The following is a 25327-nucleotide window of genomic DNA, read 5'->3' on the forward strand; positions in this document are numbered from 1 at the left end:
GGTCTGCACTCAGGGCGTGTGCGAGGTGTTGTTTACGAGCTACAGGGTGTTATTTACGCACGGCAAGAAAACAAACAGCGTTCCTGTGGTTCACAAATGTGTTGGCTTCAGCAGTGGGTGTAAATGGCTTCACTAATGAAGCACACTCAATACCAGGGGTTTGGCCTGACCCCAGTTTATTATTCTTCAACACTGGATATGGGAAAAGACATTGTTTTAATAGCAGATTGGCAGTGCAAATAAGCACAGAGGCCACAGCAACATGTGTGAACATGGGAGACATGCTCAACAGAGAGGCACCCAGGACATTTCCCCATGATTGAGAAGCAGCCACGCCGTTAAAAGTTTATTACAATTGAGGATGTAATTACAGCAGAGTCTTTCCGTTGTGGTTAAAGCCCCCAAATCTTGTTTTCATTTCTAGAAAGGATATTTACCCACTCTACAAGGTATTAAGTATATTAACTATCCTGTTTTTTTTAAGAGAGCCAACCACAGACCAACCATAATACTGAAATCTTAGGGGACATAATTTCTCACTAACTCTCCACTTCAACCATACAGTATGCTGATGTTAAACCCATTCTTTGGTGCAGATTCGGATCAAAACGATAGCATAACTGACACAGACACGATAGCATAACATGTCACAGTGGCACCTTTTTATTAGGACACATATGTGACTTCTGAGTTTAATGATACAAGTGTTTGTATTCTTGAGCCACCTCGCTCCACTTTCCCATGGGCCTGCTCACGGCAGCCCCAAAGACCAGAGCATATCCCTGTCTTCTCTCTTTGAAGGCGTCCAGCTTTAGGCAGGGAATTCCTGCGGTAGGTCTGGGTCATCTACCCTCTCACCCAACAAACACACACACACACACACACACATACTTGTAGTCCTCTTTAGAGGTCTGTTCACACAGTTTACATTTCATCTGTGGCTGGCGAGACTGAAGGAGGGATCACACCCAACAGTCTCCCTGAAACCGAACTTCAGACAGCTTGGGGTTTGTCGCCTTCCCCGACTACATCACACAGTAAACTCAAACCCTGTGATTATGGCTTGAACCTCCATGACTGCCTCCCTCACACTATCAGCAATGCCTCAGACCCTAAATAGAACATCTTTATTTCCTTCTCACAGCTGGAGAGAAATGTGTGCCTCTATGCTTCCTCTCTCTCTCTCTCTCTCTCTCTCTCTCTCTTTCTCTCTGTGTGTGTGTATAAATAAATGTCTTTGGAGGTTGTGATAGTGATTGATGCTGAGGACAGTGTACATAAAAGGCAGTACTCCCTCACAGAGTCTGTGAAGTGGCTGGCAACAGAGATAACGGGCATATACTGTCAAGATAGCTATCAGTGAGCAAAAACAGGATGATCTGACCTGCATAGTAATGCACTTATTCATGCACATGCACACACACACACACACACACACAGACCCAAGATGACCACACACGGTCATATATAATATACACTCATTATATTATACTAATAAGTATACAGTTGTGCTGCTTGTAGCTAACTGCTACACTGCCAGTGACAGTGTGGTATTAGGGCAAATACACTGCAATCCCAGGAAGGATGACTAGAATCCGCATTCCTGTGGGTGTGCAGCATGGTGTCAGCTCTTGCTGGCCTCCACGTGGGGCCAGTCAGCACAGCCTTAAGCTTCCCACGCAAGCTTGACAGCCCAAAGAGCTGCTTGCCTGTTGTGGTGAATTCCACTCACTTCCGTTCTCATCCACGCTCCCGAATCCTGGTCTGTAATTAAAGCCTTTGTTATGACTGCGTCTACAGGGAACACAGGCTGGCCACACATGACTCCCAGACCCGCAGGCTGCAACAGAGTGGCTCATTGCAAGCATATGACACAGGGTTTGTGTGTGTGTGGGTTAATGTGGGGACTCAAAGGGGTCAAAGGTCACTCACAAATATCCAGCACAGTAACTCTGCTGGAGCATGGTGCTGGAAAAACCTAGATCATGGAGTGCATTCCCATGAGACACCAGTGGTTCAGAGACACACTAAGGTACTTCGCCAAAAAAAGTTAAGAAGTTTCAGCCATAACATCTTCCAATTCACTGCGTTATCTACCCCAACGACATATCACTGGTGAGATAATAATGCATTATGATGCACTGACTCATAATAGAAGTCACACAAACCAAAAGCATCAACCGTTACTTCTTGGATGAAAGTGCAACCACGTCACCAGTGGCTCCTGGACACCTTGAGCTAGATGAGGAGAGGAAGCCTGCAAGTCGGCTATGACTCACTCACCAGCCATGAGGGCACTGTGGACTGCAATGACTAGTGTCTTGATGCCATTTCCCCATTATAACGGCACTTTGACTTTTAGCAAAAAAGGAAAGAACGGCTGCGGTTCTAATCAAATATGCCATCGCCCTGTGGTGCACACTGCCCCAAACACAGGCCTGTTTTGACATTTCTTACAAATCATACAATAAAATCATAAAATAAAGCTTTCAGTATGTGGCTCGAAGCCAGGAAGTCAGTGCCAGTTCAAATATCTTCAATTTATACAAAATAAATGAGGTGAAGCGAAGAGAATACATAGGTTTTAGATACATGGTTTCATTATTTTGGAATATGTAGCAATCGATTCTAAAAACTGTGAGACATTCTTGAAGCCAGTGTCTGACTTCAGGGCTCTTTAATTGAAGAAAAATAGTGGATATTTTGATGAACTTTGTGTTGACACAGCGCAGAGTAGTATGATAAGGATCAGACTTCACAGGCCTCTAGAAGGGAGGGGGGGGGGGGCACTGGGTGATCTGGTTCCTGCTGATAATACAAAAAAACGCCAGTTGGCAGAGGTGTGACTTCCTGCTTCTCTCTCTCTCTCTCTCCCTCCCACCGCTGCTGTGACAGAGTAGGCTAATGGAACTGATGACTGGCTGTCAGTTTCACTTGTTTGCATATGATCATGTTTCCTTAACAGGGCCTGCCATCTGGATAAATGTGAGTTTGCACAATGGACACAGTGAGTTTAGAGCAGAGATAGTGCGCACAGTGCCTTGGGTCGCTTGCAGTGCAATTTCATCAATCACGCATCAGCCCTGTCACATACATTCCCCCACCATCGTCCACAAATAACTAAAAAACACAGTTAGGAGGATCAAATGACACATGAGAACAGGGTACACGCATCAGCCCTGTCTCATACATTCCCCCACCATCGTCCACAAATAACTAAAAACCACAGTTAGGAGCATCAAATGACACATGAGAACAGGGTACAGGTCAGTAGAGTGACCATTCAGGCTTTCCAGCGCTCTAGCTGGCCCTCTGTGAGTGGTCCTTTTTGATATGTGCCACGTAACAGCAAACAACACCTAAATAGCAATTATGACCTATAGCACCTAAATAGCATTATGAATCCAATGTGTTAATTCAGGTTTTTGGGCGGCATATTCCAATAGGCTACTCTCAGCATCCAAGATAGCACCCTCCACCCCCTCAACAACTTTTTGGGGTGTCCGGCTTTCTGCCCCTTTAGTCATCCATTTACAGCACAAGTGTCCTCCCTCTCAGAGCCTGGCCAGTGTTCATCCTACAGCGAAAGTCCACCCAGTCTCTGTTCCATGGGCATGATGGTTTCAAAAAAATCAGTGCCCTTGTTACTGCTAACTGACGATTTAGAGTAACAATGACTGCCAGCTTGGCAACACTTCACTCTCTTTCTCTCTCTCGAGAACTCACAGCAATCCCCAATTATGAGGCAAAGTGGTTGTGGGATTAGACTGCTAGTGGGGGCCTGGGGAGAGATTAGGGCAGAGGAGGGTTCTGTCCAGTCTCAGAGCAACTGGCCCCAGCTGTAATCCAGAAGAACACGCACTCACAGGCACTGAGTGAATCCAGCTTAATCCACATATCAGATAACCTGTGTGTGTCTGTGTGTCTGTGTGTGTGTGTGTGTAAAATGGAGCTTTGCATCAAAGTCAAAACAGTCCTGTTTTTTTTTTGGGGGGGGTGTACTGTCATGACACCGAGCTAATATCCAGGACTGACTAAACAGCTCAGTGCTAGATGGACGCTAGGTCCTGGACTGCCTCAGCTGCTAATAAATGGCCGGCGGGAGCGGAGGCGCGGGTTTCAGCGCTCAGGCCCTGGAGGCGAACAGCGTTCACGCTTCACTCCTCCAGCATGAGGTCATTCCCCACGCTCTGTCTGTGCGCTCACTCGCTCTGTGCATGTGTCTGTTCCAGCAGACTTCACCTCTTATCAGGGAACTGCTCCCTAATGTTTCATCATAGAGATTAAGCAGTCAAATTAGAGCCTGATTTACACCCGCGTGAGACCATGAGTGCGTCGCACGCAGTAGGCTGCCCGCCATCGCACCAACTGGGATGTAACGGACCAGACTACTGTCCTGATTGTATCACTGGAGTTCTAAGGCAAAGGCAAGATCACAATCACTAAGACAACATTCTTGCACCTGCCTGCTCTGAGCTTGGAGGCCACAGGGTTCAACTCGTGTAGTTTTAGCAGGCATGATGCTATGTGCGCTTAACAACTGGATAGAATGGCTGCAGGCAAGAGAGGCACCTCGGAGTTCCTCCACATCTGATCTCTCTGCTCCCTCCCTTCCCTAGTCCTGCCATATTCTCCATCTTTGAATCACGGCCAAAAGATTTGAATAATAACCACCAGATTGGTATGGATTTGAATGTGAATGTATCAGTGTTTGAATGCCATGTAAATGTGTGCTGAGACTGTTGCACTGATAGCCTTTTGAGTCATGCTCAAGCTGGTTCCTTGTGGGTTATCAGCAGAAACAGCCTCTTGTCCAAAGCCAAAACTCATTGCATGAGTCAGAGAAGTCCGATTTGAAGATGTTCAAACTGTTGCAGTAAACCAACACCGCTGACATCATCTGTTACAAAAAGCAATTTCATGAAATATATACTTTAAATTTCTCTTTAGAAAGTTAAACTCAGGGGAAAAGATTGATATTTGCTGGAGATGTTCATAGAGAGAAGGCACAGTGTTTACTTATCGTGAATGACACTGACGGGGAAGAGCTAATATTCTCTTACCAGCAATCTATTTCAAGAATAAATGGTGGGCAGTGTGTTTGTGCATAAATGAGAATATATGTTTTGCATTTATATGTGGCTTATAGAGAAACACAGAAAGAACACAAACAAACACACACACACACACACACACATATAAATAGAGAGAGAAAGAGAGAGAAAAGAGTTAATAAGTCATTTTCAAACCTTTCAAGCCAAAGTGTTTGATGTGCCCTCGCAACCAAAACAAACTCTCCCCGTTCTTTGGTGCTTTCTTTCTTGTCATGATGTAACAAGTGTCCTACCCTTTCCACACAAAAAAACACCACGTCAGTGGAAAGGGCCTTTTGGCATGGCGCTGTTGCCTTTCTGACTAGGAATGTCCGGGACATTGAGGTTCAGTGTGGTGAAATAACCTGGGCTTCTCCACCTCGCTGGCCCTCACTTGTGTGTGTGCGCTGATGGGGAAGAAGGCACATCACAGCATAAATCTCAAGCCAGGGCGGCAAGACACCAGTCAAAGGAAGGGGAAGGGAGGGGAAGGAGGGTGTGTGTGTATGGGGTGGGGTGGGGCGGGGGGGTGGTTGGCTTAAGGAGTCGGTAGTGTTTGAAGTCTTTGAAAGGCAGATGCAGAAGTGGAGGGAAGGAGAGAGTGAAGGATGAGAAGAGAAGAGAAGTTAAGTGACGGGAGATTTGAGGAGAGAGAGAGTTGGAGAAGTGATGGCTGGCTGTAGTGAAAGGCAGTGGGAGTGGCAGACAGGAGTAGAGAGGCCTTTCACCAACCACCCCACCCCTCTCTCTCTCCTGCTGCTGCTGCTGCAGAGGTGTGTTGAATAGAAGCCAATGGAGTGTGAGAAATGTGCAGGCTAATAGCTAGCCATGGATACAACACAGCTGCTTAGGCTACCAGGACCCTACACACTCCCTCTGACCCCCCCCCCCCCACTACCACAACCCTCAATCACTCCCTCCCGGACACACACACAACCGTTGCCATGGTGCCCAGTTCCGCCCTTGGGGTCATCAGACTCCAAGCGCCTGACAGCTGCTGCCACGGCGACCCGGGGAACAAAGATGAACAGAACCAGGGCGCACTGGCGGTCTGCGGAATCCCTTCCCCAAACTGCCCCTGCTGTCAGTCGTGTCACAGTGCAGAGGCCGAGCAGAGAGGCAGGAACAACAGTCATCTGTTCCTGTTTCAACATGTCACACACACACACACACGTACACACGCACACAAACACACTCTCTACAACTTCTCCTTCCTAAATTTTCCCCTTTTACTTTTACTTTTTATGTCCCCCCCCAACACTTCACTAAAAATATACTGGAAAAAAGTACCACCCTTGTGTATGCCACAGACTGAATAACAATGGCCCATTAGGATTTCACATTTCACACATGTGCTGTGAGACAGAAGGAATGAGTCAGATGTCCTTCGCCTCACTGGACTGACCTCAAACCCCTGAGAGGGACACCAGGAATCCTGAAAAGCAAATCCCTGTGCAGCCAGTGTCAGACACAGAGTAACTCCTCGGGCTTCGCCTGCATGAACCCTAGATCGATCCGAGCCAGAACTATTTCAGTCCTGTTTGTTTCCCTTTAAGGCTAATTTATAATCGACAAGCGCCACAAGTACAGACGACAAGTGCCACTCGGCAACTAAAACAAATAGCTGCCGACCTCAGTGTCATAGTTGTCACTTATTTGTCACTGGCACACATTATCTTTGGCCTCTATGGCAGCGTCTCTGAGCAGGCCTGAGATGGAGCCACTGTGGGCTACCTCCCTGCCTGCAATCACCATGTAATCCTGCTACCGAGCTGGAGGGTCTAATTCAATTTCCTGAGAGTTAAGTCTGTGACATTTCATTAGCAGAGCACTTCTCATGTTTGGCTAGAGGAGAACTCTCGTACCCCCATCTCAGTTTGGTGGGGCAGGAAGAAAGCAGAGGGACTTTTTTCGTGTCCTGTAAGTAAGTTTGCTACATTATTTGAAGAAATGGTTGCTTTCCTAGCAGTTAGCCCCTACAATCTCCCAAAGTGACTTTAAAAAGAAGAGACACGCGATTGTTAAGTTTAGATGCTTCCTCCACCCAGCTTCAAAATAATCCTGAACAACTTCCTAAGACAGGAAGCCATCTCTCTCAGTGCAGGCCCCTGTAGACCTGTCAGAGAGAGGGGAATGAGTGGTGCACTCACACACACAAACGCACTATGGTTGACCACACTTCGTCACAAGGTCAGTCGGTTGACCTGGGCAGAAGGCCACTCATATCTCCTCCCTCAGCACTGCAGGACAGGCTTTGTTTTCTCTCCAGTCAAACTCCACAACTGACTGACACACACACACACACACACACACACACACACACACTCTCTACCCTTAAGGCATACGCTCTCATACATGCACTTGCTATTGAACAGACTTTTCCAGAGGGACGTTCTTGAACGTGCACTTTCTCCTTCTCATCTTAACAAAACCCATACAGTCACACACAACATGATACTCACACAATCATCTAACTCCCCAAAGCACAACTGTACAATAGTACAATGTATATACTCAATGCCCCCCCCTCCCCCCCCCCCACCACCACCACCACCACAAAAAAAATAAAAATAAAAAAAATAAACAAAGGCAGAAGAACAGAGTCCTGAGGGAGACAGCAGCTGCCTGGCGAGCCTTGAGGAAGACTCCCAGTGAGGGGGACTAGTGTCTAGTGGCCTGCTTGGGACTGTGACCCTTTCACCCGTGGTCACACCCCAAGAAGGTCACAAGCACAAAGCACTTCTTTTCTCTCTCCCTCTTGCCCAGTAGTGGCTGGCAGGATCCACATCCAACTATTGTGAATAAATACGCAAGAGGATGGCCAATGGCTATCTGGTGAGTAACGTTTGTTTTACGAGAACTCTGCAGCTACGCCTCCCTTTATAACAGCACAATTCATCCAAAAGTAGACTATCCAAGGTTCTCTCCGTTCCATAATCTATTTTTGAGCTAATTGGTGAGACCCACGTTTTCATGGCCTGACAAATAATAGGAGTTCTCAAAAATAGCTTATTGCCATGAACAGCAGTGAAACAAACAATGATGCGGTCATAACGGATTAAAGAGGCTCGAAGGCTATTTCATATTGTTTACAGGCTCCCGCTACTTTTAATAAGCCTGTAAATAAGCAGCATGGGTGTGTGGTCTCTATTTTTAGGCATTCAGAATGTTCTTTATGCTGCGTCCCATCTGGCCTCCCCTTGTTTGTGCTGTGTGGCTCTTTGAGGGGACATTTTCCTGCTGTTATTGGGAAAAAGGGGTCGCATGTGGCCTTGAGACAATTCTAAAATGGTGCAGCATTGCTGCCCTCTGCTGTTCAATTTGAGAAAAACAGCATGTGACCGGTAATTAAACATACTATTAGATGAACAGCTGGAGGCTGATATGTTCTATTTTCACATTAATTGGTCATGGAGATGCAATGTAGGGCAATTATGTAAGGATAAACATTAGCGAGGACTTTAATTCATGTTACTTTAATTTTAAAACATTGAATTCAAGCTCAGTAAAACCACAGGTTTGACATGTACAATATTTTAGTAAGTGAAAAAAATATAAAAGACAAAAATAAAACAAAAACCAAAACATATTAAAAACCAAACAAAAGAAATTACATCTAAAAATCTAAATTAAAATCTTATCAAAACATTGCATTGAGAGATCCAAATATGTATTCACATATGCAAAAAACAAACAAACAAAAAAAACTAAAATGGTGCTTGCTAATCATTGAAAAAATGCCATGTAAAATAAGAATTAAAAACAATTAAAAACCCTACAGATTAATTCAAATAAAAAGCAAAGAAACATGAACCATGACTGCTTGGACACATGGATTATAAACATGACCTGCTAACAGGCCACTGTCTGTCCATTGCAAACGTTCAAACATTATTTACTGCATATATACAATGGTCTAGCATTACAATATTAACAAAGACATAAATGACCACTTTTAAAATCAGTGAGACTGCATCACTTTATACCAAGGGGTCTTTCCACAGACAAAAACAATAAAACAACAAAAAAAAATCAAATCACAATGCAGTTTTTCAAATGTCCGGCTCATACACTCTCAGGGTCATGTGTGTGTTGTTTGGTTTTCCAGGTTTTGCCTGTTACAGGAACAGAGAAACGACTGTGGGGGGCTGAGAAAGCCGGGTAGCTCTGGGGTCGTGTTTGGTGATTGGCACATTCCAAAGACACCCTCTTCTCAAAGCAAGGGGGCCAAGGTATAAGACGCGATTGACAGTAACTTCAGTAGAACACAATGTTAAATCACACAGGAAGTCTTGCAATGCATCAGTGTGTAACTGTAAACCACCTACTCACAAAAAAGCAAGTGACACTGAGCTCCTCTTGCATTGCCTAATCAGAGGTTAAAAGAATTGGGGAAATTCCTTTTTCCACTCGTGTCTATGCATGAGAAAAGAGCTCACATGCTCTAATGGAGTCAGCCTGTTGACTACTTGCGTTACCAGCACCTCAGTTAAGAACAAGTAGGATCACAGGGCATTCTCCTCAGCTAACGATTCCACATGCAGTTCCACTATGAAATATAGGTATCGGTCACTCCATATTGCATTTCATAGGACAAAACATAGACATCAGTATAAGTCATATACTGGAGTTCATATTGTTGCAGGTTTTCACATTCAGTAGAAGGCATGGGTTGGGATGCAATGCAGGGCTCACCCTACCTCTGCCTCTGTGTGTGTGTGTGTGTGTGTGTGTGTGTTTCCATGAGGAAACAAGAGACTGATAGGCAAAGCATTGATCACGTGAAATGCCTAACAAGAACATAGGATCTGATGAACAGTGTGCTTCAGCACAGCAGAGTCTAAGTGGACGTGGGGTTGGGTGCAAGTGTGGGAGAGAGACAGACAGACAGACAGACAGACAGACAGACAGACATCTTTTCTGTAGGAGCATCGGTGCTGCCACACGACATCGCTCTTAATCCAGAAGCGGCTGAGCCATGCCGTTATGGTCAGGAGCCAGATGTGTGTCTGTGTGTCTGTGTGTGTGTGTGAGTTATGTGCAAGAGGGCCGTCCAGTTCCGCTTTCTCAGAAGGAAAAACAAAACGAAACAAAATGGTCTGACGAGACAGCGCTGCAGATCTTTAGGGAGACGATCATTACTGACAATTGGAATACAAATGAAACACAGGAGGAGAAAGCGCTGAGACACAAACGCTGTGGGATGTTGCCGTGTTGCTTTTGGTCCCATATTATCAGTCGGGCTGATGCCCCAGCGCCTGGCTCCAGGGTAGGGGAAGGCTGCCGGTCGTCAATCAGAGGAGAAGAGTTCAGCTGAGCTCCTCTCCCCGAGAGAGCAGCGCGTCTTCCACGGCTCCACAGCACCGGCGGCTGCACAGTCCATCAGCCCGACGCAGTCAGAGCAGACCAGCCCCACACCACACAGTTCAGCTCAAACACGGTCCTCAGAAGTCCAGTTGAGGAGGACTCCTTGCTTCTTCAAATCGGTCTATGGGGGCGCCGTGAGGATGATGATGGCATTTAAAACGCAAAACTTCCTTCAAAGCCAAGCACTTATTATACTGGCTTGAGAAACCACTGGCCAATGAGAACCTAGCACCAAATGACATGCTGTTTGATAGCTGTTATGAACTTTTAAAGATGAGCTCTGTTCAATAGCTGCTAGGAGCCTTTAAAGATGAGCTCTGTTCAATAGCTGCTAGGAGCCTTTAAAGATGAGCACTGTTCAATAGCTGCTAGGAGCCCTTTAAAGATGAGTTCTGTTCAACAGCTGCTAGGAGCCTTTAAAGATGAGCTCTGTCCAAAAGCTGCTAGGAGCCTTTAAAGATGAGTGCTTTTTCCAGCGGAGGCGACATCACCAGCTCAGCCTGCATCTGGCCCGAGTAGGGCCTAGCGGACTAGAAGCTTCCCTGGCCAAAGGGGAGCTGAGGAGATGGCGCTGCTGTCTGTGCTGTAGGGGGCTGAGATGATCATCTCCAGTCCACAGGGGCTTAACTGTGCGTGAGCAGCCTGGCTAACAGCACAAGATGAGGGATCAGGCAGAGGCCAACCTCCTCTGCTGCAGAGGGCATGTTGGATAACTGGAGTCTGGGGCCTGGGACTGGATATCTACTGCACTTGAGTGTGTGACTGTAAGAGTTTGTGTGTGTATGTGTGTGTGTGTGTGTGTGTGCGTGTGTGTGTGTGTGTGTGTGTGTGGGAACAAGGGAAGTGCAGGCTTTGTGGGGCTTTCCAAAAGTGTATACAAACCCAGCCTGCTTCCCAACCCTCTCCCACACCTTCCGTGGCGTCTGTGAGAGATACAAGCGACACACACTCACTGCTCAGTCTGTCTTTGTTCTCCCCTCCTCTTTCTCTCTCTTATAGAGATAAATAATAGTCTTTTTCACAGCAATGGCAGTAATCCTTCAAAATAGGTCTATAAAAAGCTATTTTAGGATGTTTTCAAACAGCAATTTAGAACAGACACCATAATGACCAATCCCCACAAGCCGTATAAAAATCACACTTCACGCTGAAGATGGATTCATTAAAATGAAAAATAACAAAAGAGAGCTAAAAATAAAAAAGTCCATTTGCAGTATGCCTCCTTTCGTCTCCCAAACACACTGCCCATTGTCCCCACACTAGAGTCCTGGAGAGAGTGAGCTCTACTGTGGTTCACCCCTCTGAACTGACTGATCTGCCAGCGGCAATAAGTGGAGTCTCTGTTCCTCTGGCGTCACACACGTCACAGTTTCTGTCACGTTTTATTCTACAGGGACTGGGTTGGCTCTGCTTGGCCATGGAGGAGACGGACCAAGGGCAGGGAAGAGGGCTGAGTGTGTGTGTGTGTGTGTGTGTGTGTGTGTGTGTGTGTGTGTGTGTGTGTGTGTGTGTGTGTGTGTGAGTTGGGGGCTGGACTGGCTAAAGGCCTCTCTTGCTTTCTGTGGGCTATCAGACAAGAGGAGGGCAGGAGGCTTAGGAGAAGAGAGATGTTACACTGGAACTCAAACAACCCCACACACACACACACACACAGTACTTTTTTTTGCCTGTGGTGGCTGGCTTATTTTCTCTCTGTGGTAGAAACTGGCCATCTGGAAACATCATAGTGCGCCTCGCTCCTTGGCGCTATGGCAACGGTGGTATTTACATCCTGCGAGCGAGTCCTTCTGCCAACTCCGCTTATTTATGCGGCACACATCACAGACGAACACAGCTCCACCACGAGCCCACCCCCCCCCTGCCCCAGACGAGGAGGCTGAGTCTGGGTCAGTGGTGTGGGGAAGAGCTGGGCTGCTGGTGCTGCTGGGGGGAGGTGGGGGGGCTGGAGAGGCTAAGCATCTGTAGTTGGTCCTGACTGTGGGAACGGTGCATGAGAGAGAGACTGAGGGAGAGAGGCAGAGAACGGCGGACTAGACAAAGAACTCTGGAGGCTGAGAAAGGAGAGGGGGGGGGGGGGTCTGTTTGGTTCCAGGGTTCCAGGAGCTGAAGGTGTCTTGCAGGTGTGGTTCCTGCCAGGTGTGGTTCCTGCCAGGTGTGGTTCCTGCCAGGTGTGGTTCAGGGCGCTGCGGAGTTGCGGTCTGGGGTGGAGTCTGGTCGGTTGTTGGCAAGGTATTTGGCCCTCATGCTGGAGGTGTACTGCAGAGAGGGGTGAGAGAGGTCAGATAACCAAACACACAGAACCACTCCTGATCAACACAGAACACACAGAACCACTCCTGATCAACACAGAGGCCATTTGCACTGTTAGGAAGTTGAAAAGGGAATAACATGGTTGTTTTCATTATTTCATACCAAACCCACATAAGTCACTTATGGTGTTACAGGAATGTTACAGTTAAGTTCTGTAATCAGCAGATCTGATGCTTCATTGGATAATGAATAAACAGATTTAGCCTCTGTTCCAAAATGGTGCAGACTGACAACAATGGTTAATGGTTGTTAGAAAATAGGCAAAATATGTTGTATCTCATTATATCTCATTTTAAAAATACAGGTAAGTTCTTAGTTTCACACATCAAACTTAATTTAACTTAAGTTTCAACCTCAAGAACAAAAATGAGAGTAATTATCAGCATGACGGCACATAATGAATATAATTTCAGAGAAAAAAGGTTGTATATTTGCAGCAGTGCAGTGCAGTGCAAACATACAGGCTTGTGTCTGAGACACAAGGGGCTCACTGACACACACAGGGTATGTGGGAGCGGTGAGTGAGTGAGTCCACTCCTTTACAGATGGCCACACCAACACCACACACTGAACAGATCACAGAGCACTCAGGATCATCTGGACAGCCTTACACACTAATCATTAAATAGAAGGACTAGCTACTTACAAACACTTAATATCTAACTGTACAGTATGTGACCTTTACGTTCAAGGTAGGCCGAGAGGTCTGTTTCCTTGATCAACTACTTCCAAACTACATGACAAACTTGGCTGTTGTATATGTGAACGCACACACACGGCATATTCAGACACACTAATACAGACAGACACATACACACATACACACACACAGTTTGCCACTGCCACTTGACTGGCACCTGCAAGTAGTAACTCTTTAGTGCCCCATAATTATATCAGGCTGGTGCCAAGGCAGATGCCACTGAACGCAAACACCGTCACCAATGACTACAGCCTCTACCCGCTGGATGTCAGATTTACGAGCCTGCCAACATTAGATCTGAACAAAGCATCTCAGCTTACTGATAAATGGGAGTGCTTTCGCACAGTGTGTTAAGTGTGTCGAGACGCAGTTGGTGTTCTGCCTCTGCATGCAGTGAGACTTTCTGCTCGACATCGTGGAGGAGGGACACACACACACACACACACACACACATTCAAAGCTCAACACCACTTCACAGATACTCAATCCCACTGCAGAACATTATCCCTTTCTGTTTTCTCTCTCTCTCTCTCTCTCTCTCTCTCTCTCTCTCTCTCTCTCTGAGAGCGAGGGAAGAGGATGCGAGGCAGATGGGGCTGGAGATAGCGGAGCTTCTTCATTTCCCACACTCACTCACCCCTCAACTCAGTCCATGTGCAACAAGCAGCTGCAGCTGCAGCTCTCGCTCCACTCCACCACTGGGCTCAGGCCTGCTAACAGCCCGCGAATGAGAAACAGCGACTCTCACTGGCCCCAGTCCGTCCCCCCGGTCCAGACCAGATGAGGCCGCCGCTGCACCGTATGAACACAAAGAAAGCGCTCCAGACTATCTGTTTCAAATGCAGAGACTACTGTCTCTGCATTTGAAACAGAAAGTTAACCCCCCCCCCCCCCCTCTTTTTGTTTTTCATAAAGGAGAAGTTAAATGTCCCCTTCATATGATGAAGAGCAATGCCACACAAGGCACCCAATAAAAAACAGGAGCCCTTTCTTTCCTCTCTCTCTACGGCATTTCTCTTTTGACAGGATGCTTGTGGATCCCATAAAAGATGATTTAAAAAGGTGCTGTGACAGCTGCCAGAGTTAAGAGCCCTCTCTTCAATAAGAGAATGTCTCTCTGGTTCCCCTTTGGCAGCAGGGCAAAGGGTGGGGGGGTTTATGGGGTCGGACCATATGACTGTACCCACTGTTCCACATGGGCAATTCAATTCCAGTCCAAATATCTCTGCAAATGTCTATTTCACACTCTTTCAAATTCTTTCTCTGTCAGTCTCTCTCTCTTTCTCTCTCTCGATGTGGTCTGTGGGTTTACGAGGACATTCCCTCTGGCACTGGGTTAATCTGACCAACGCTTTAAATTAATGCCCTTCCTCTGCAGGTGCTTGGCAATCTCATGGGACATGGTGTGGAGGCTTAAGCACTCAATAGTGTTGACAGTACTTATCTGTTCCCCGATCAGGCTTTTACGTCATTCTGGACAGTCTTCATGCTCTGGAGAGTCTTCGGGACCCACTAGCTGGCTTCAGAACCTCCATTCATCCACTGCTTAGTGTATTATTATTATGCACTACAACTATATGGTTACTCACTATATAGTGAATGAGTGGATATTCTGAACGCAGGAATTGATGTGCATATCTAGATACAACATGACTAAAACTGTTGCTATACACATGACTATGATTACAGCTTGGTATTAAGATCAGAATTTTTTTATGGATAAAGTAACAAATTAACACTATAGACTTCACAGAAAATGAATACACTACACTTCATAGTGCAGATCTCAGCCATTTGAGAAACCATGAGAAAACCAAGGTCAAACTAAAAGAAAAAAAAACTGAATCTCTATTTTTGTGTTGTTTCCAGCGCAAGTTGTCTAGGGAATAAAAACTGCTTGGTAAGCAAAAATTCCCTGTACAAGCAACTTGATCTCGACTGTCCAGCAGAGATTGGCTGTCGTAAGCATTTCTTTGTCAGATTGTCTCTGCATTTGAAGATTACTGCATAAGCATACATACATACATATATACATGCAATGAATCCTAAACACAATCCAACCTCTTCAAAATCTGATGTGAGGCGACAATGACAAAACAAATCCAAGGACCGAGACCTTCATCCTAGCCTGCCTACTGATTTTTTTATGTATGCAGTAGTGTAATTAACTATGGATGCTGTTGTCTCAAGGGTCAACTCTGAGTCCCCTTGCTGGATGTGGACATGCTGCTCTTCAGTGACACAAACATCAGGAGTGAAGGATGCCACATCAGCAACACACGCACACACGCACACGCACACGCACACGCACGCACACACACACACGCACACACACACACACAGAGAGAGGAGACAGGGCAGCTTGCTTGCTAAAGTGCTGGGTACAGTCCATCTTTTGGGGGTGAAGAGGTGCAGAAGGAAGGAGCCAATCAGAAAAGACTATGGAGGAGCGAAGGGTCAAAGGTCAAGTTGCAGGCCAGAGGTGAGTGGAGGGGGGATGCTGGAGCGGGGATTGGGGGGGGGGGTTGTCACATTCAGTACCTGGTCGGAAAGCGGCTGTGGTTTACCAGAACGACCGGGCGCTCTGCGAGGGCTTTAACTGCCAGCTGTGCCGGCTGCTACTGTCCCCGGCCATCAAATACAACTGCAAGGGCAAGGGCAGGAGAGAAAACAAGGCAACAGAGAAGAGAGTAGAGCAGATACACACACACAGCATACACAAACACACACACACACACACATACACGGACGGACACACACACACACGGACGGACGGACGGACACACACACACACACAATGGCAGTATCTCAGTGGCGCAGCTGTTTCTCTTTTTTACACACATAAACAAGCGAGCACGCACGCACACACACACCTCACACCAAAAATGTCAATGAAGACGTATGTGCAGATAGTTAATAACAAATGGGACACACACGCACGCAAACACGCACGCACGCAAACACGCACATACGCACGCACACACGCACGCACGCACACAAGCACGCACGCACGCACGCACACAAGCACGCACGCACGCACGAACTGGGAAGCGCGAGCAGAGGCTCACACAGATAGTAAGAGGAGAGGACAGCTCTGAGCCATTCATACTGTGAGAAAAAGAAAGATAAATAGGAAAAAAGTATCAGAGAGAGAGAGAGAGGGGAGAGAGAGAGAGAGAGAGAGAAATAGTGCAGGACATGGTAGACCAACACCATTCCACAACCAACAGTACAGCCAAGTGTCACAGATTGGACAACTACAAGAAAAAAGAATCAGTCTTCTCCCTTGTACCGGTAATTAAAATATAGACCACTGCCTCCTTAGCAGTTAAACTGCCATATGCTTTTTTCCTTCTATATCTATTTGGATAAAGACTGTCTGAATGATCCTGAGGCAAGCTGTCCATCGGAGCTAAGAGATGTGTGAGTGGGCACTTACAGAGGGGGGCGGGGACTCTCGGCCAATGAGAGGGGTGTTCTCGCACCGCGGGTTCTGGAAGTTTGCGTTCTGAGTCCTGAAAACAGAACACAAGACACAGACATTATACAAACACTCCCAGGAACTAGGCTTGGGGGAAAGCCAACCTGAAACTCTTAGTGACAGCAACATATCTAAAAGATGGTGAAATGTTTGGTCATCATGGTATATAAAATAAAAATAGAAAGCACATTGTTGGTTAAGACTTTATTCACAAGACTAAAAAAAGACAAGACAATCAATCCATGGCCTCATTCTCTCCAGGTACAGAGAACCACCTGCAGATTAGAAGTTCCTGCAGTTCCTCAGTGTGGAGAGTGGCTGCCTACAGCTGCAACAGGAGAGCTCACTTACAGGACCCTGTTCCCATCGCTGAGCATTCTCTCTCTCACACTCACACACACACACAGACACACACACACACACACACAGACACACACACACATTTCTGCTAAGTCCCTAAGCCCACATCTTTAGAAATATCTAACCCCCCCTTTCCCAAAAAGCAGACATGGGTCTCATCTTTGATGTTCCCCTCCCCCCTCATTCGCTCACAAATCCAGATCCTGAAGCCCCTAAGCTGGTGAGGGTCCACTATCCCTCAGTCTTCAAAACTCACAAACCTCTCAATGTTCACTAGATGGAATCGTATAGTTTCTGTAAAAATATATTAAAAAACCATGATGTACAGTAAGCATAAAAGGGAGAATTGTTTTGTTTTTCCTCTACCATAATCTTTTTGGCCACCTGTGAAGGTATTTTTATGCATGCGTGGGCTAATGTCTCTCCCCCCCCATCCAGAGCGAGTAAGTGAGCGAGTGGGGACGTCCCAGAGCACCAGAGGGCTTCACAGGGCCACAGCTGGAGGGGAGCAGCTGCACTGGCCTCACCCGCCTGGGCTTGGGGGGATGAGTCAGTGTCTGTGTGTGTGTGTACCAGTATCTCTGTGTGTCTGTGAGAGAAAGAGAGGAGTGTGTAGGTGTGCATCACTTCAGTGTGAACACATAAGTATTGTGTGTGTGTGTGTGTGTGTGTGAATAGAGAGAGTGTAGGAGTGTGTGTGTGTGTAATGTATGTGTGGTGTTTACGAGAAGACCTCTATGTTAGCTTTTCCCATAAGTGTGTATGCATGAGAGAACATGTTCACAGGCCCCAACAGTGTGTGTGTGTGTATTTCTCACACACTCATGCCTGTGTGGTCTGAGATCTACTGAGACCACTGATAGCATCTCCCTCCCTTTATCCACCCCAAGGTCTCCAGACGTTGGGGAGCGCTGGGCATGTAACTGGATCACGGCTGCGGAGGTCCCCCCGGGACTCTGACTGGCGAGCCCACGGTCCAGCCCAGTCCAGCCCAGATCATCCTAACCTCACCCAGCCCATCCTGTCCCGGCCGGCCCGTAAAGGACCCGCACATGTGAGGTGGGCCACTCTTTTCCCAGGGCAGAATATGTGGAGGGGGGGTTGGGACTGGGGGTTGGGGGGGGTGGAACATTGAACACTTTCCCATTGCTGAAACGCACCACACTGGGTCAGATGGCCTCAGACTCAGAGGGCGGCAGGGCTACGTTGCGTGAGAAACTCGCATGAGAAATCTCCCCAGCTGCACGAGTCTCGCATGGCATAGTCCATCACAGCAGAGCTTCTAATGGCCTGTAGTGTCTTTCTTTCAATGTTTTGGTCACACAAACAGAAGAAAATGTATTCTAAAAATATAGGGCTGTGCACACTAAAGGATGCAGAGTGTGTGTGTGTAAGATTTTGCTCATGCGTGTGTGTCTATGCATCACTGAGTGGACTAAAGCTTGTGTTTCCTGATTTACATACTCTACAGGCTTGCACTACGACTGAGTATGTGGGTATGTGTGATCACTCGCATGGTCAAAGGTGTGTTTGTGTAAGCTAGTTTGTGTAAGCCATATCGTGCTGGTGGAAGAAGGGCTCCTCACTGAATGAGCAGCGTGGGTGTTAGTCAGGGTATAAAATTGCCACCCACCACTCGCCAAATGGCAGGAAAAAATTTGCATTGGCGAGTAAAATAAATAAGGTTATTCGCCACTGGCGTGTTGGGTACAAGTTGCCTCATAAACCGTACTCTTGACTATGTTATATATATATATATATATATATTCGCTATACGCTACTCTTCGGCAAAGAGTACTGTAGGAATGAAATTGAGCGGAAGTACGTAGAAGGGTGGAGCCAGGCTAGGGTACAAGTTTACTTTACTGAGTTTATGCTGACGTTGTCTAGATCACATAAATTGGTAGACTACGTTTTACAATTATTTGAATGACCCTTACTTTCTACCGTTGCTATAGCTTCAAGCAAATCCTGATGTTGCACAAATTTAGTTTTTTTTGCTGTGGAAAATAGGCTTGATGGTCTTTTTGATCACTTTTCCCCACCGTCGACTTCAAGGAAGTGCTGCCTAGCCTAACTCTAACTCTTGCCTAATCCTAGCTCCTTCCAGGCAGCGCTGTCTTGAAGCCGACGGTGGGGGCCAAAAAGACCATATATTGGAAAATAGCTGTGAAAGATCAGTCGGAGCAATCAAGCATGCTAGGTAACAGTAACGTTAGTCATCAGATTAACACATTTATTCAGGCGAGCTCAACATTGTTTGACTGTCACCAAAATAATAAATAACATCTGGTGTTTTAGGGATATTGTTATCGTGTTGTTTAGCAAGTTACAGGTTTTGCACATGGTGTCATTTGAGTGTTCTGACTAGCAGGTGTTTTAGGGGAGGAAGAAGTAGGCTATAATTAGAGACATGAGGGAATTAAACTGTCCTCATTGATTTAAAGTGTTTTGATTACGTCTGATATTTTGTGGAATTCTCCAGGTTTATCCCATTAGTTACACATGCTTTGGACATTATGATTTGTATTATCTGACAGTTAGCAAGCAGGCATGACATCGGGTGTAGAGGAAGAAACTGCTGCACTAAATCAGAAAAACGAGGGCCTAACTTAAAGTAGCCTAGTATGCATCTCAAACTGAACTCAGAACAAGAAGATCAAGGACAGGGCAGCAACAGGATTTAGATTAGGTAATAATGACATAGTTTGTAGCCGGCAGAAAAGTATTTTGGCTGGCAAAAAAAAGATTTTATACCCTGGTGTGAGTGTGTGTACTCTTACATGTACTGGTGGGGATACTGGGGTGTATGCATGTGTGTTTGTGTGTGTTTGTGTGTGTGTGTGTGTGTGTGTGTGTTCTTACATGTACTCTGTGACCGGTGCGTTGCTGACGGTGTGTGCGGCGGCGGGGATGCTGGTGTGCGTGTGTGTGTGTGTGTGTGTGTGTGTGCTCTTACATGTACTCTGTGACCGGTGCGTTGCTGACGGTGTGTGCGGCGGCGGGGATGCTGGTGTGCGTGTGTGTGTGTGTGTGTGTGTGTGCTCTTACATGTACTCTGTGACCGGTGCGTTGCTGACGGTGTGTGCGGCGGCGGGGATGCTGGTCTCGCTGCCGTAGGAGCTCCCACAGCTGTAGAGGCTGGGCATGTGCACGCGGTACAGGCTGTCATGGTTCGGCCTGCCACTGTGGGCCAGAGACTCATCCTCACTGTCCTCCTCATTCCTGCAACACACACACCATACAAGTTATAGAACCCTCAATCTGGCACAGAACACACACACACACACACACACACACACACACACACACACACACCAAACTGGAATGAAGGTAAAAGAATGGAAGAAACCTTTACATCATGAAAAATTATACTTTCTATCAGGGTACGAAAACAAACAAAAAAATTCTGTCCCTGACAGAACAGAAAGAAACATTGTATTCCCAAAACACACCAGCCGGGCCACATCCACCTCCTGACAAAGATAAACACCGATGACAAGCTATCGTCCACTTCACATGCCCTTGCACTGTGCGCCACAGAGCAGCAGAGGGCGCCCTTTCCTCTGCAATCACGCTGTGCTCCACAGGACCCGATGGCGAGCAGCCACCGCCATCGTCGCTGTCGCTCCCGCTCGGCGTGCCAACCACATGCACTCATTTGGCATTCATCCTTTACTCCTGCTCTGCCCCGGGGTTAAGAGAGAGTGGGGAGGGGAGGGGGGAGAGGAGGGGGGAGGAGAGGGCAGAAAAAAGAAACGGGAGCAGCACGGACTGAGCTCATTTATTTACTGCCTTTCCAGGCTGCTCCGCGGATCCCAAAGCTGCCGGCATGAAATTGAAACAACAGCGGGAGCTAATCGGATCCAAGCTGCCCGGGGTCGCTCCAGCCAGCGCTGATCGGGTATCAAAGCAATGATTGGCCGTCATTAGTTACCCTGGCGTGGAGCTGGGTGGGAAAGTGGCCGATGAACTGAGAACTGATGTTACGGGGGGGGGGGGGGTAATAATATGAATCGCTGATTTAGAGGAGCACTGTGTTGCAACTGAGAGAGAGGGAGGGAGGAAAGGAGAGAGAGAGCAGGAGAGAGAGAGAGGTATGTGTGTGTGTGTGAATGTGACTTCTGTGAGTGTGAGAGAGAAGAGAGAAGAGAGAGACAGTGCGTGTTGAGAGAGTGGTGTGTGTGTCTGTGTGAGAAAAAAAGAGACACAGAGAGAGAGAGAGAGAGAGAGAGAGAGAGAGAGAGAGAGAGAGAGAGAGAGAGAGTGAGAACAAAAGGTTTTGGAGGAAATTAGTTTAAATATGGACAGAAAAACAAAAACTTTTAAAAGCCCAAAGAGAGTTAGTCAGTGCGGTTGCAATAGAATGGAACACAGTGTGATGGAGTCTGTCTGTCCACATGCTGAGAGAATGGAACACAGTGTGATGGAGTCTGGCTCCCCCTGCTGATCACTAAATCACTTCATGGATTTTTGTCCAGAACTCAAAAGAAATAGTTTCAAAAGAAATAAAACAGCTCTTATTGAGATATTATGTGTTTCTCCTAACCCCCCTTAGGAGAAACACGGAGCAATACGAATATATTGAGAAGAAAAGTTAATAGTTGAACTTGAATTGGACTAGTGCTGAGACAAGAAGCCACAACTTTTATTTAAACAGAGGTGGATAACCTCAGCTTCAGATATGAGAAGTTCAACCATATATCTGTTCTAACTGCACAAGATGGTGATTTTACGTATAATCTCATTTTCCTGTCTGAGTTGTACTAATCAAAATCAGCTGGTTTAGACAATGGTTGGAAAAAATGTGGTAGGACTTGCACTTTCTGAAGCCCGGTTACCCACCTCAGCATTCAAACCCTTTGCACTTTTAGGAAATCCCTTGACCATAAAATGGATTCATCCTTGGTGCTCACACACATAACGATCACTTGGCCCAGCCTTTCTGCCATATGGTTATCAGGAAGATATCCATCCCTGTTTTCAAATGTCTCAGTTACTAAAGAGAGCATCTCCCACCTTGTGGAACTGAACCAACTAGAGCAGGGAAATGCGTCCTGCTCATTCAGCAATAGGCCACAGAGAGCATGTTAGCTTTGAGATAAGGCTGGTGTGTGTGAGAGACATGGCACTGCTGGAGAGAGCTGGATGGGCTAAGGGCCCGTAGCTAATTCTAATTAGCTGACTTGTGATGGGCCATCTTTTGTATTCCTTTTTCTACTCTAGGTTGCCTTTTTAAGGACTGGCTAGGGACAACAGATGAAAATGATCCCATAAAGCAAACTCCCAACTGCACTCTCCCAATCATCAGTCAATCAATTATTCAACCAACACACACACAAACAAACAAACAAACAAAGGGCAGGAGAGGGAGGTCTGTGCTAATTATACAGTCGTGTTAAGTAGTGTTGAGGCTTCCAGAGGAGGTGTGTATCTCTCCAGCGGGAGAGACTCTCAGTCTAACACTAATCCCGTCTGTAGCTCATGGGAGGCCCCAGAGGGCCTGGTGAGTGGGCGGCCCAGTGAGGAAGAGATGAGACACTCTGGAAATGACACTCAGCTTACGCAATTACTGCCTCCAAGCCCCAGCCAGCTTAGGTTAGCACAGCATCGATCCCACTGAGACAACAGGAAATGGTCATGCTGCAGGAAGCAGCTGCATCCGGGTTTTGGCAGGCTTGGCGTGTGGAGCACGAGATGGTATTGATCCCCGCACACACACACACACACACACACACACACACACACACACACACACACACACACACACACACACACACACACACACACACACAAACACAAACACACACACATTCCCTGCCAGTGACATGCCACCCGCAGTTTGTGTCATTAGCCATGTTGGTTCAGATGGTTGTTGTTCCCTAAGGTGTCATTATCTATGTGGTTTTCCAGGAACCCTCCATAAAGACGTCACAGCTCTCCAAGGTCGACAAAGTCGTAACACATTTGAAACAGCACTTGCAGAGGTGAGGGGGAAGAGCAGCAGGAAGAACGCAGAAGCTGTGGATGTGGCCCATGGAAATTCACACATAATTCAGTTATGTGGATCTGAAACCATCACAGGACAGCATGGATATGTGCAGCGTTATCTTGATTTTGGTAGACATCACATGTCACACACACACACAGACAGACACACACACAGACACACACACACAGACACACGCACACACGCACGCACGCACGCACGCACACACGCACACACGCACACACACACTCCTACTCACTTCTTGCCCTGCCAGGTGTGCGGCACGCTGCAGACGATGGAGCTGAACATGAGCGCCGTGACGAAGGAGAAGAGCACCAGGTAGATGAGACCTTCCAGCCCGTCATAACACACACCTGTCACCGCCTGCACGTAGTCCTGAGTGCGGAGAGGGGCACAGACACGTAGAGTAGGCATGAAGAGGGAGGAATACTCAAACAAACAAACACAACAGCACAGACACATAGAGTAGGCATGAAGAGGGAGGAATACTCAAACAAACAAACAAACAGACAAACAGACAAACAGGACAGCAGTTACCCTGAGAAACACAAGTGAACATTTTGTTTACATTCTTCAAACTAGGTAGTCAACACTAGTCAACCTTTCTCTTAAAGGTGCAGTCAACGATCGTACAAGATTTCAAGCGTATAACATTTCTTGTCATATTCGGCTAACATCTCCTCACGATCCGCTACACTGCTAAAACAGCCCAGCCAACTACATTGCAAAAAAAAAACCAGCCCAGGCTCCGAAAACTAGAAACAAACAAAGTGAGGGTGGCCTCACAAAAATGAAACACTGTGTGGAAGTTCTCTGGGAACACTGAAGGGAGTGTTTTGCTTGGTCCTTGGTTAAAATATTATGTATGTTGTTTTGGAGAGACGCCCTATGAAGTGCAATAACTGCATGCAAGAGCGATCACACTGGAAAAAAGATCGGTGTTTAATAATACATTTCTCCCATCCCATCTCTCTTTCTCCCTCTCTCCCTCTCCCTCTTGGTGTCTATTATTCTTTCGCTCTACGTGGAACACATGACAAGGCTTGGAGGAGAAGCTAGGTCTTTCCTGGAGCAAATTACGGTTATTACCGAGAGGAGAAAATGAATGGTGTGAATTGTTTATAATTACTATAAGGTGAGGGTATCATTTAAATGCAAGGGGAAAGGACATCTTATACAGGTTTATATTTATGGCTGACAGAAGAAAAGATATTTATAACACATGAATCTAGAATTCCCCAATGTACTCATTGTCATACAGTAGCATGTCTCACCACTGGCCAGAGTTCCACTGTAATTGCACAAATCCATCCAGTTTTAGCATGGTATCCTCAATTTATTCCCCAGTGTTTGGCAAGGAATTCACAAAGTTTCAGACCCAACAACCCACTAGCAAGTGTCAACCGAACTAAGGATGTGTGGCTTGGACCGAAATGGAACTAACGACCTGAGTTTCTGCTTAGCAACCACAGGCATAAGTGGAAAATAAAGTTTCACTGTTTTCAATTGAAACCACAGATAAATCGTATGAACTTCTATCTGTGTTATCTCAGTGGATGATATATGAACAACATTCAACATCAACAGCTGTTTTATACCACTACCTCTCTTGCTAAACATACAATCTGTGTGGGCACTTCTATAGAGCAGTAATAGGTACCCAGGGAGCTTCAATGAACAGGGGGTCTAATGATTTGGGTGTACACATACTACGTACTGTATGTAACAACATTCTAGACTGTGTGGGCAGAGCAGGGGCCGTGGGCGGTGAGTGGCATGTGGCGTGACATGAGGCCATGATGAGAGGAGCTGAAGGGTGGCAGCCTGTGACAGGAGGTCACTGGGCATCTGTGCCCACTGCCCACTGGCCAGCGCAAGCTCACGACGCCTGCAACAGAGACAGGCAGATGGACTGGAGATGGATGGAGGGGGAGGGACAGACAGAGAAACGGAGGGAGGGAGAGAAAGCATGATGGAGGCAGGAGAAAGAGAGAAAGAGAGTGGAA

At 46.7% G+C, this 25327-nt stretch overlaps 1 protein-coding gene across 2 annotated transcripts in view; it reads right to left on the bottom strand.

Annotated features, from left to right (window-relative positions):
* Positions 1–8581: 8581 nt before the first annotated feature.
* ttyh3a (tweety family member 3a) overlaps positions 8582–25327 on the bottom strand; it is a 55865-nt gene continuing 39119 nt past the window's right edge. Inside the window, exons 11-14 of one of the 2 annotated variants that reach the window (XM_076264911.1) lie at positions 23560–23696; positions 20363–20536; positions 16910–16985; positions 8582–12716 (exon numbers count right to left, since the gene is read on the bottom strand). In XM_076264911.1, the coding sequence (XP_076121026.1) occupies positions 12636–12716; positions 16910–16985; positions 20363–20536; positions 23560–23696 (468 nt within the window). In that variant the 3' untranslated portion in view covers positions 8582–12635. Of the gene's footprint in view, positions 12717–16008; positions 16115–16909; positions 16986–20362; positions 20537–23559; positions 23697–25327 lie in introns of those variants that run through there. The other variant, XM_076264912.1, reaches the window with a different exon arrangement.

Source organism: Alosa pseudoharengus, unplaced genomic scaffold (genome assembly GCF_046254945.1).
Source record: "Alosa pseudoharengus isolate Yale_2024_CS ecotype anadromous, Long Island Sound unplaced genomic scaffold, YU_APseudo_1.1 YU_APseudo_1.1_scf_4, whole genome shotgun sequence".
NCBI classification, from domain to species: Eukaryota; Metazoa; Chordata; class Actinopteri; order Clupeiformes; family Clupeidae; genus Alosa; species Alosa pseudoharengus.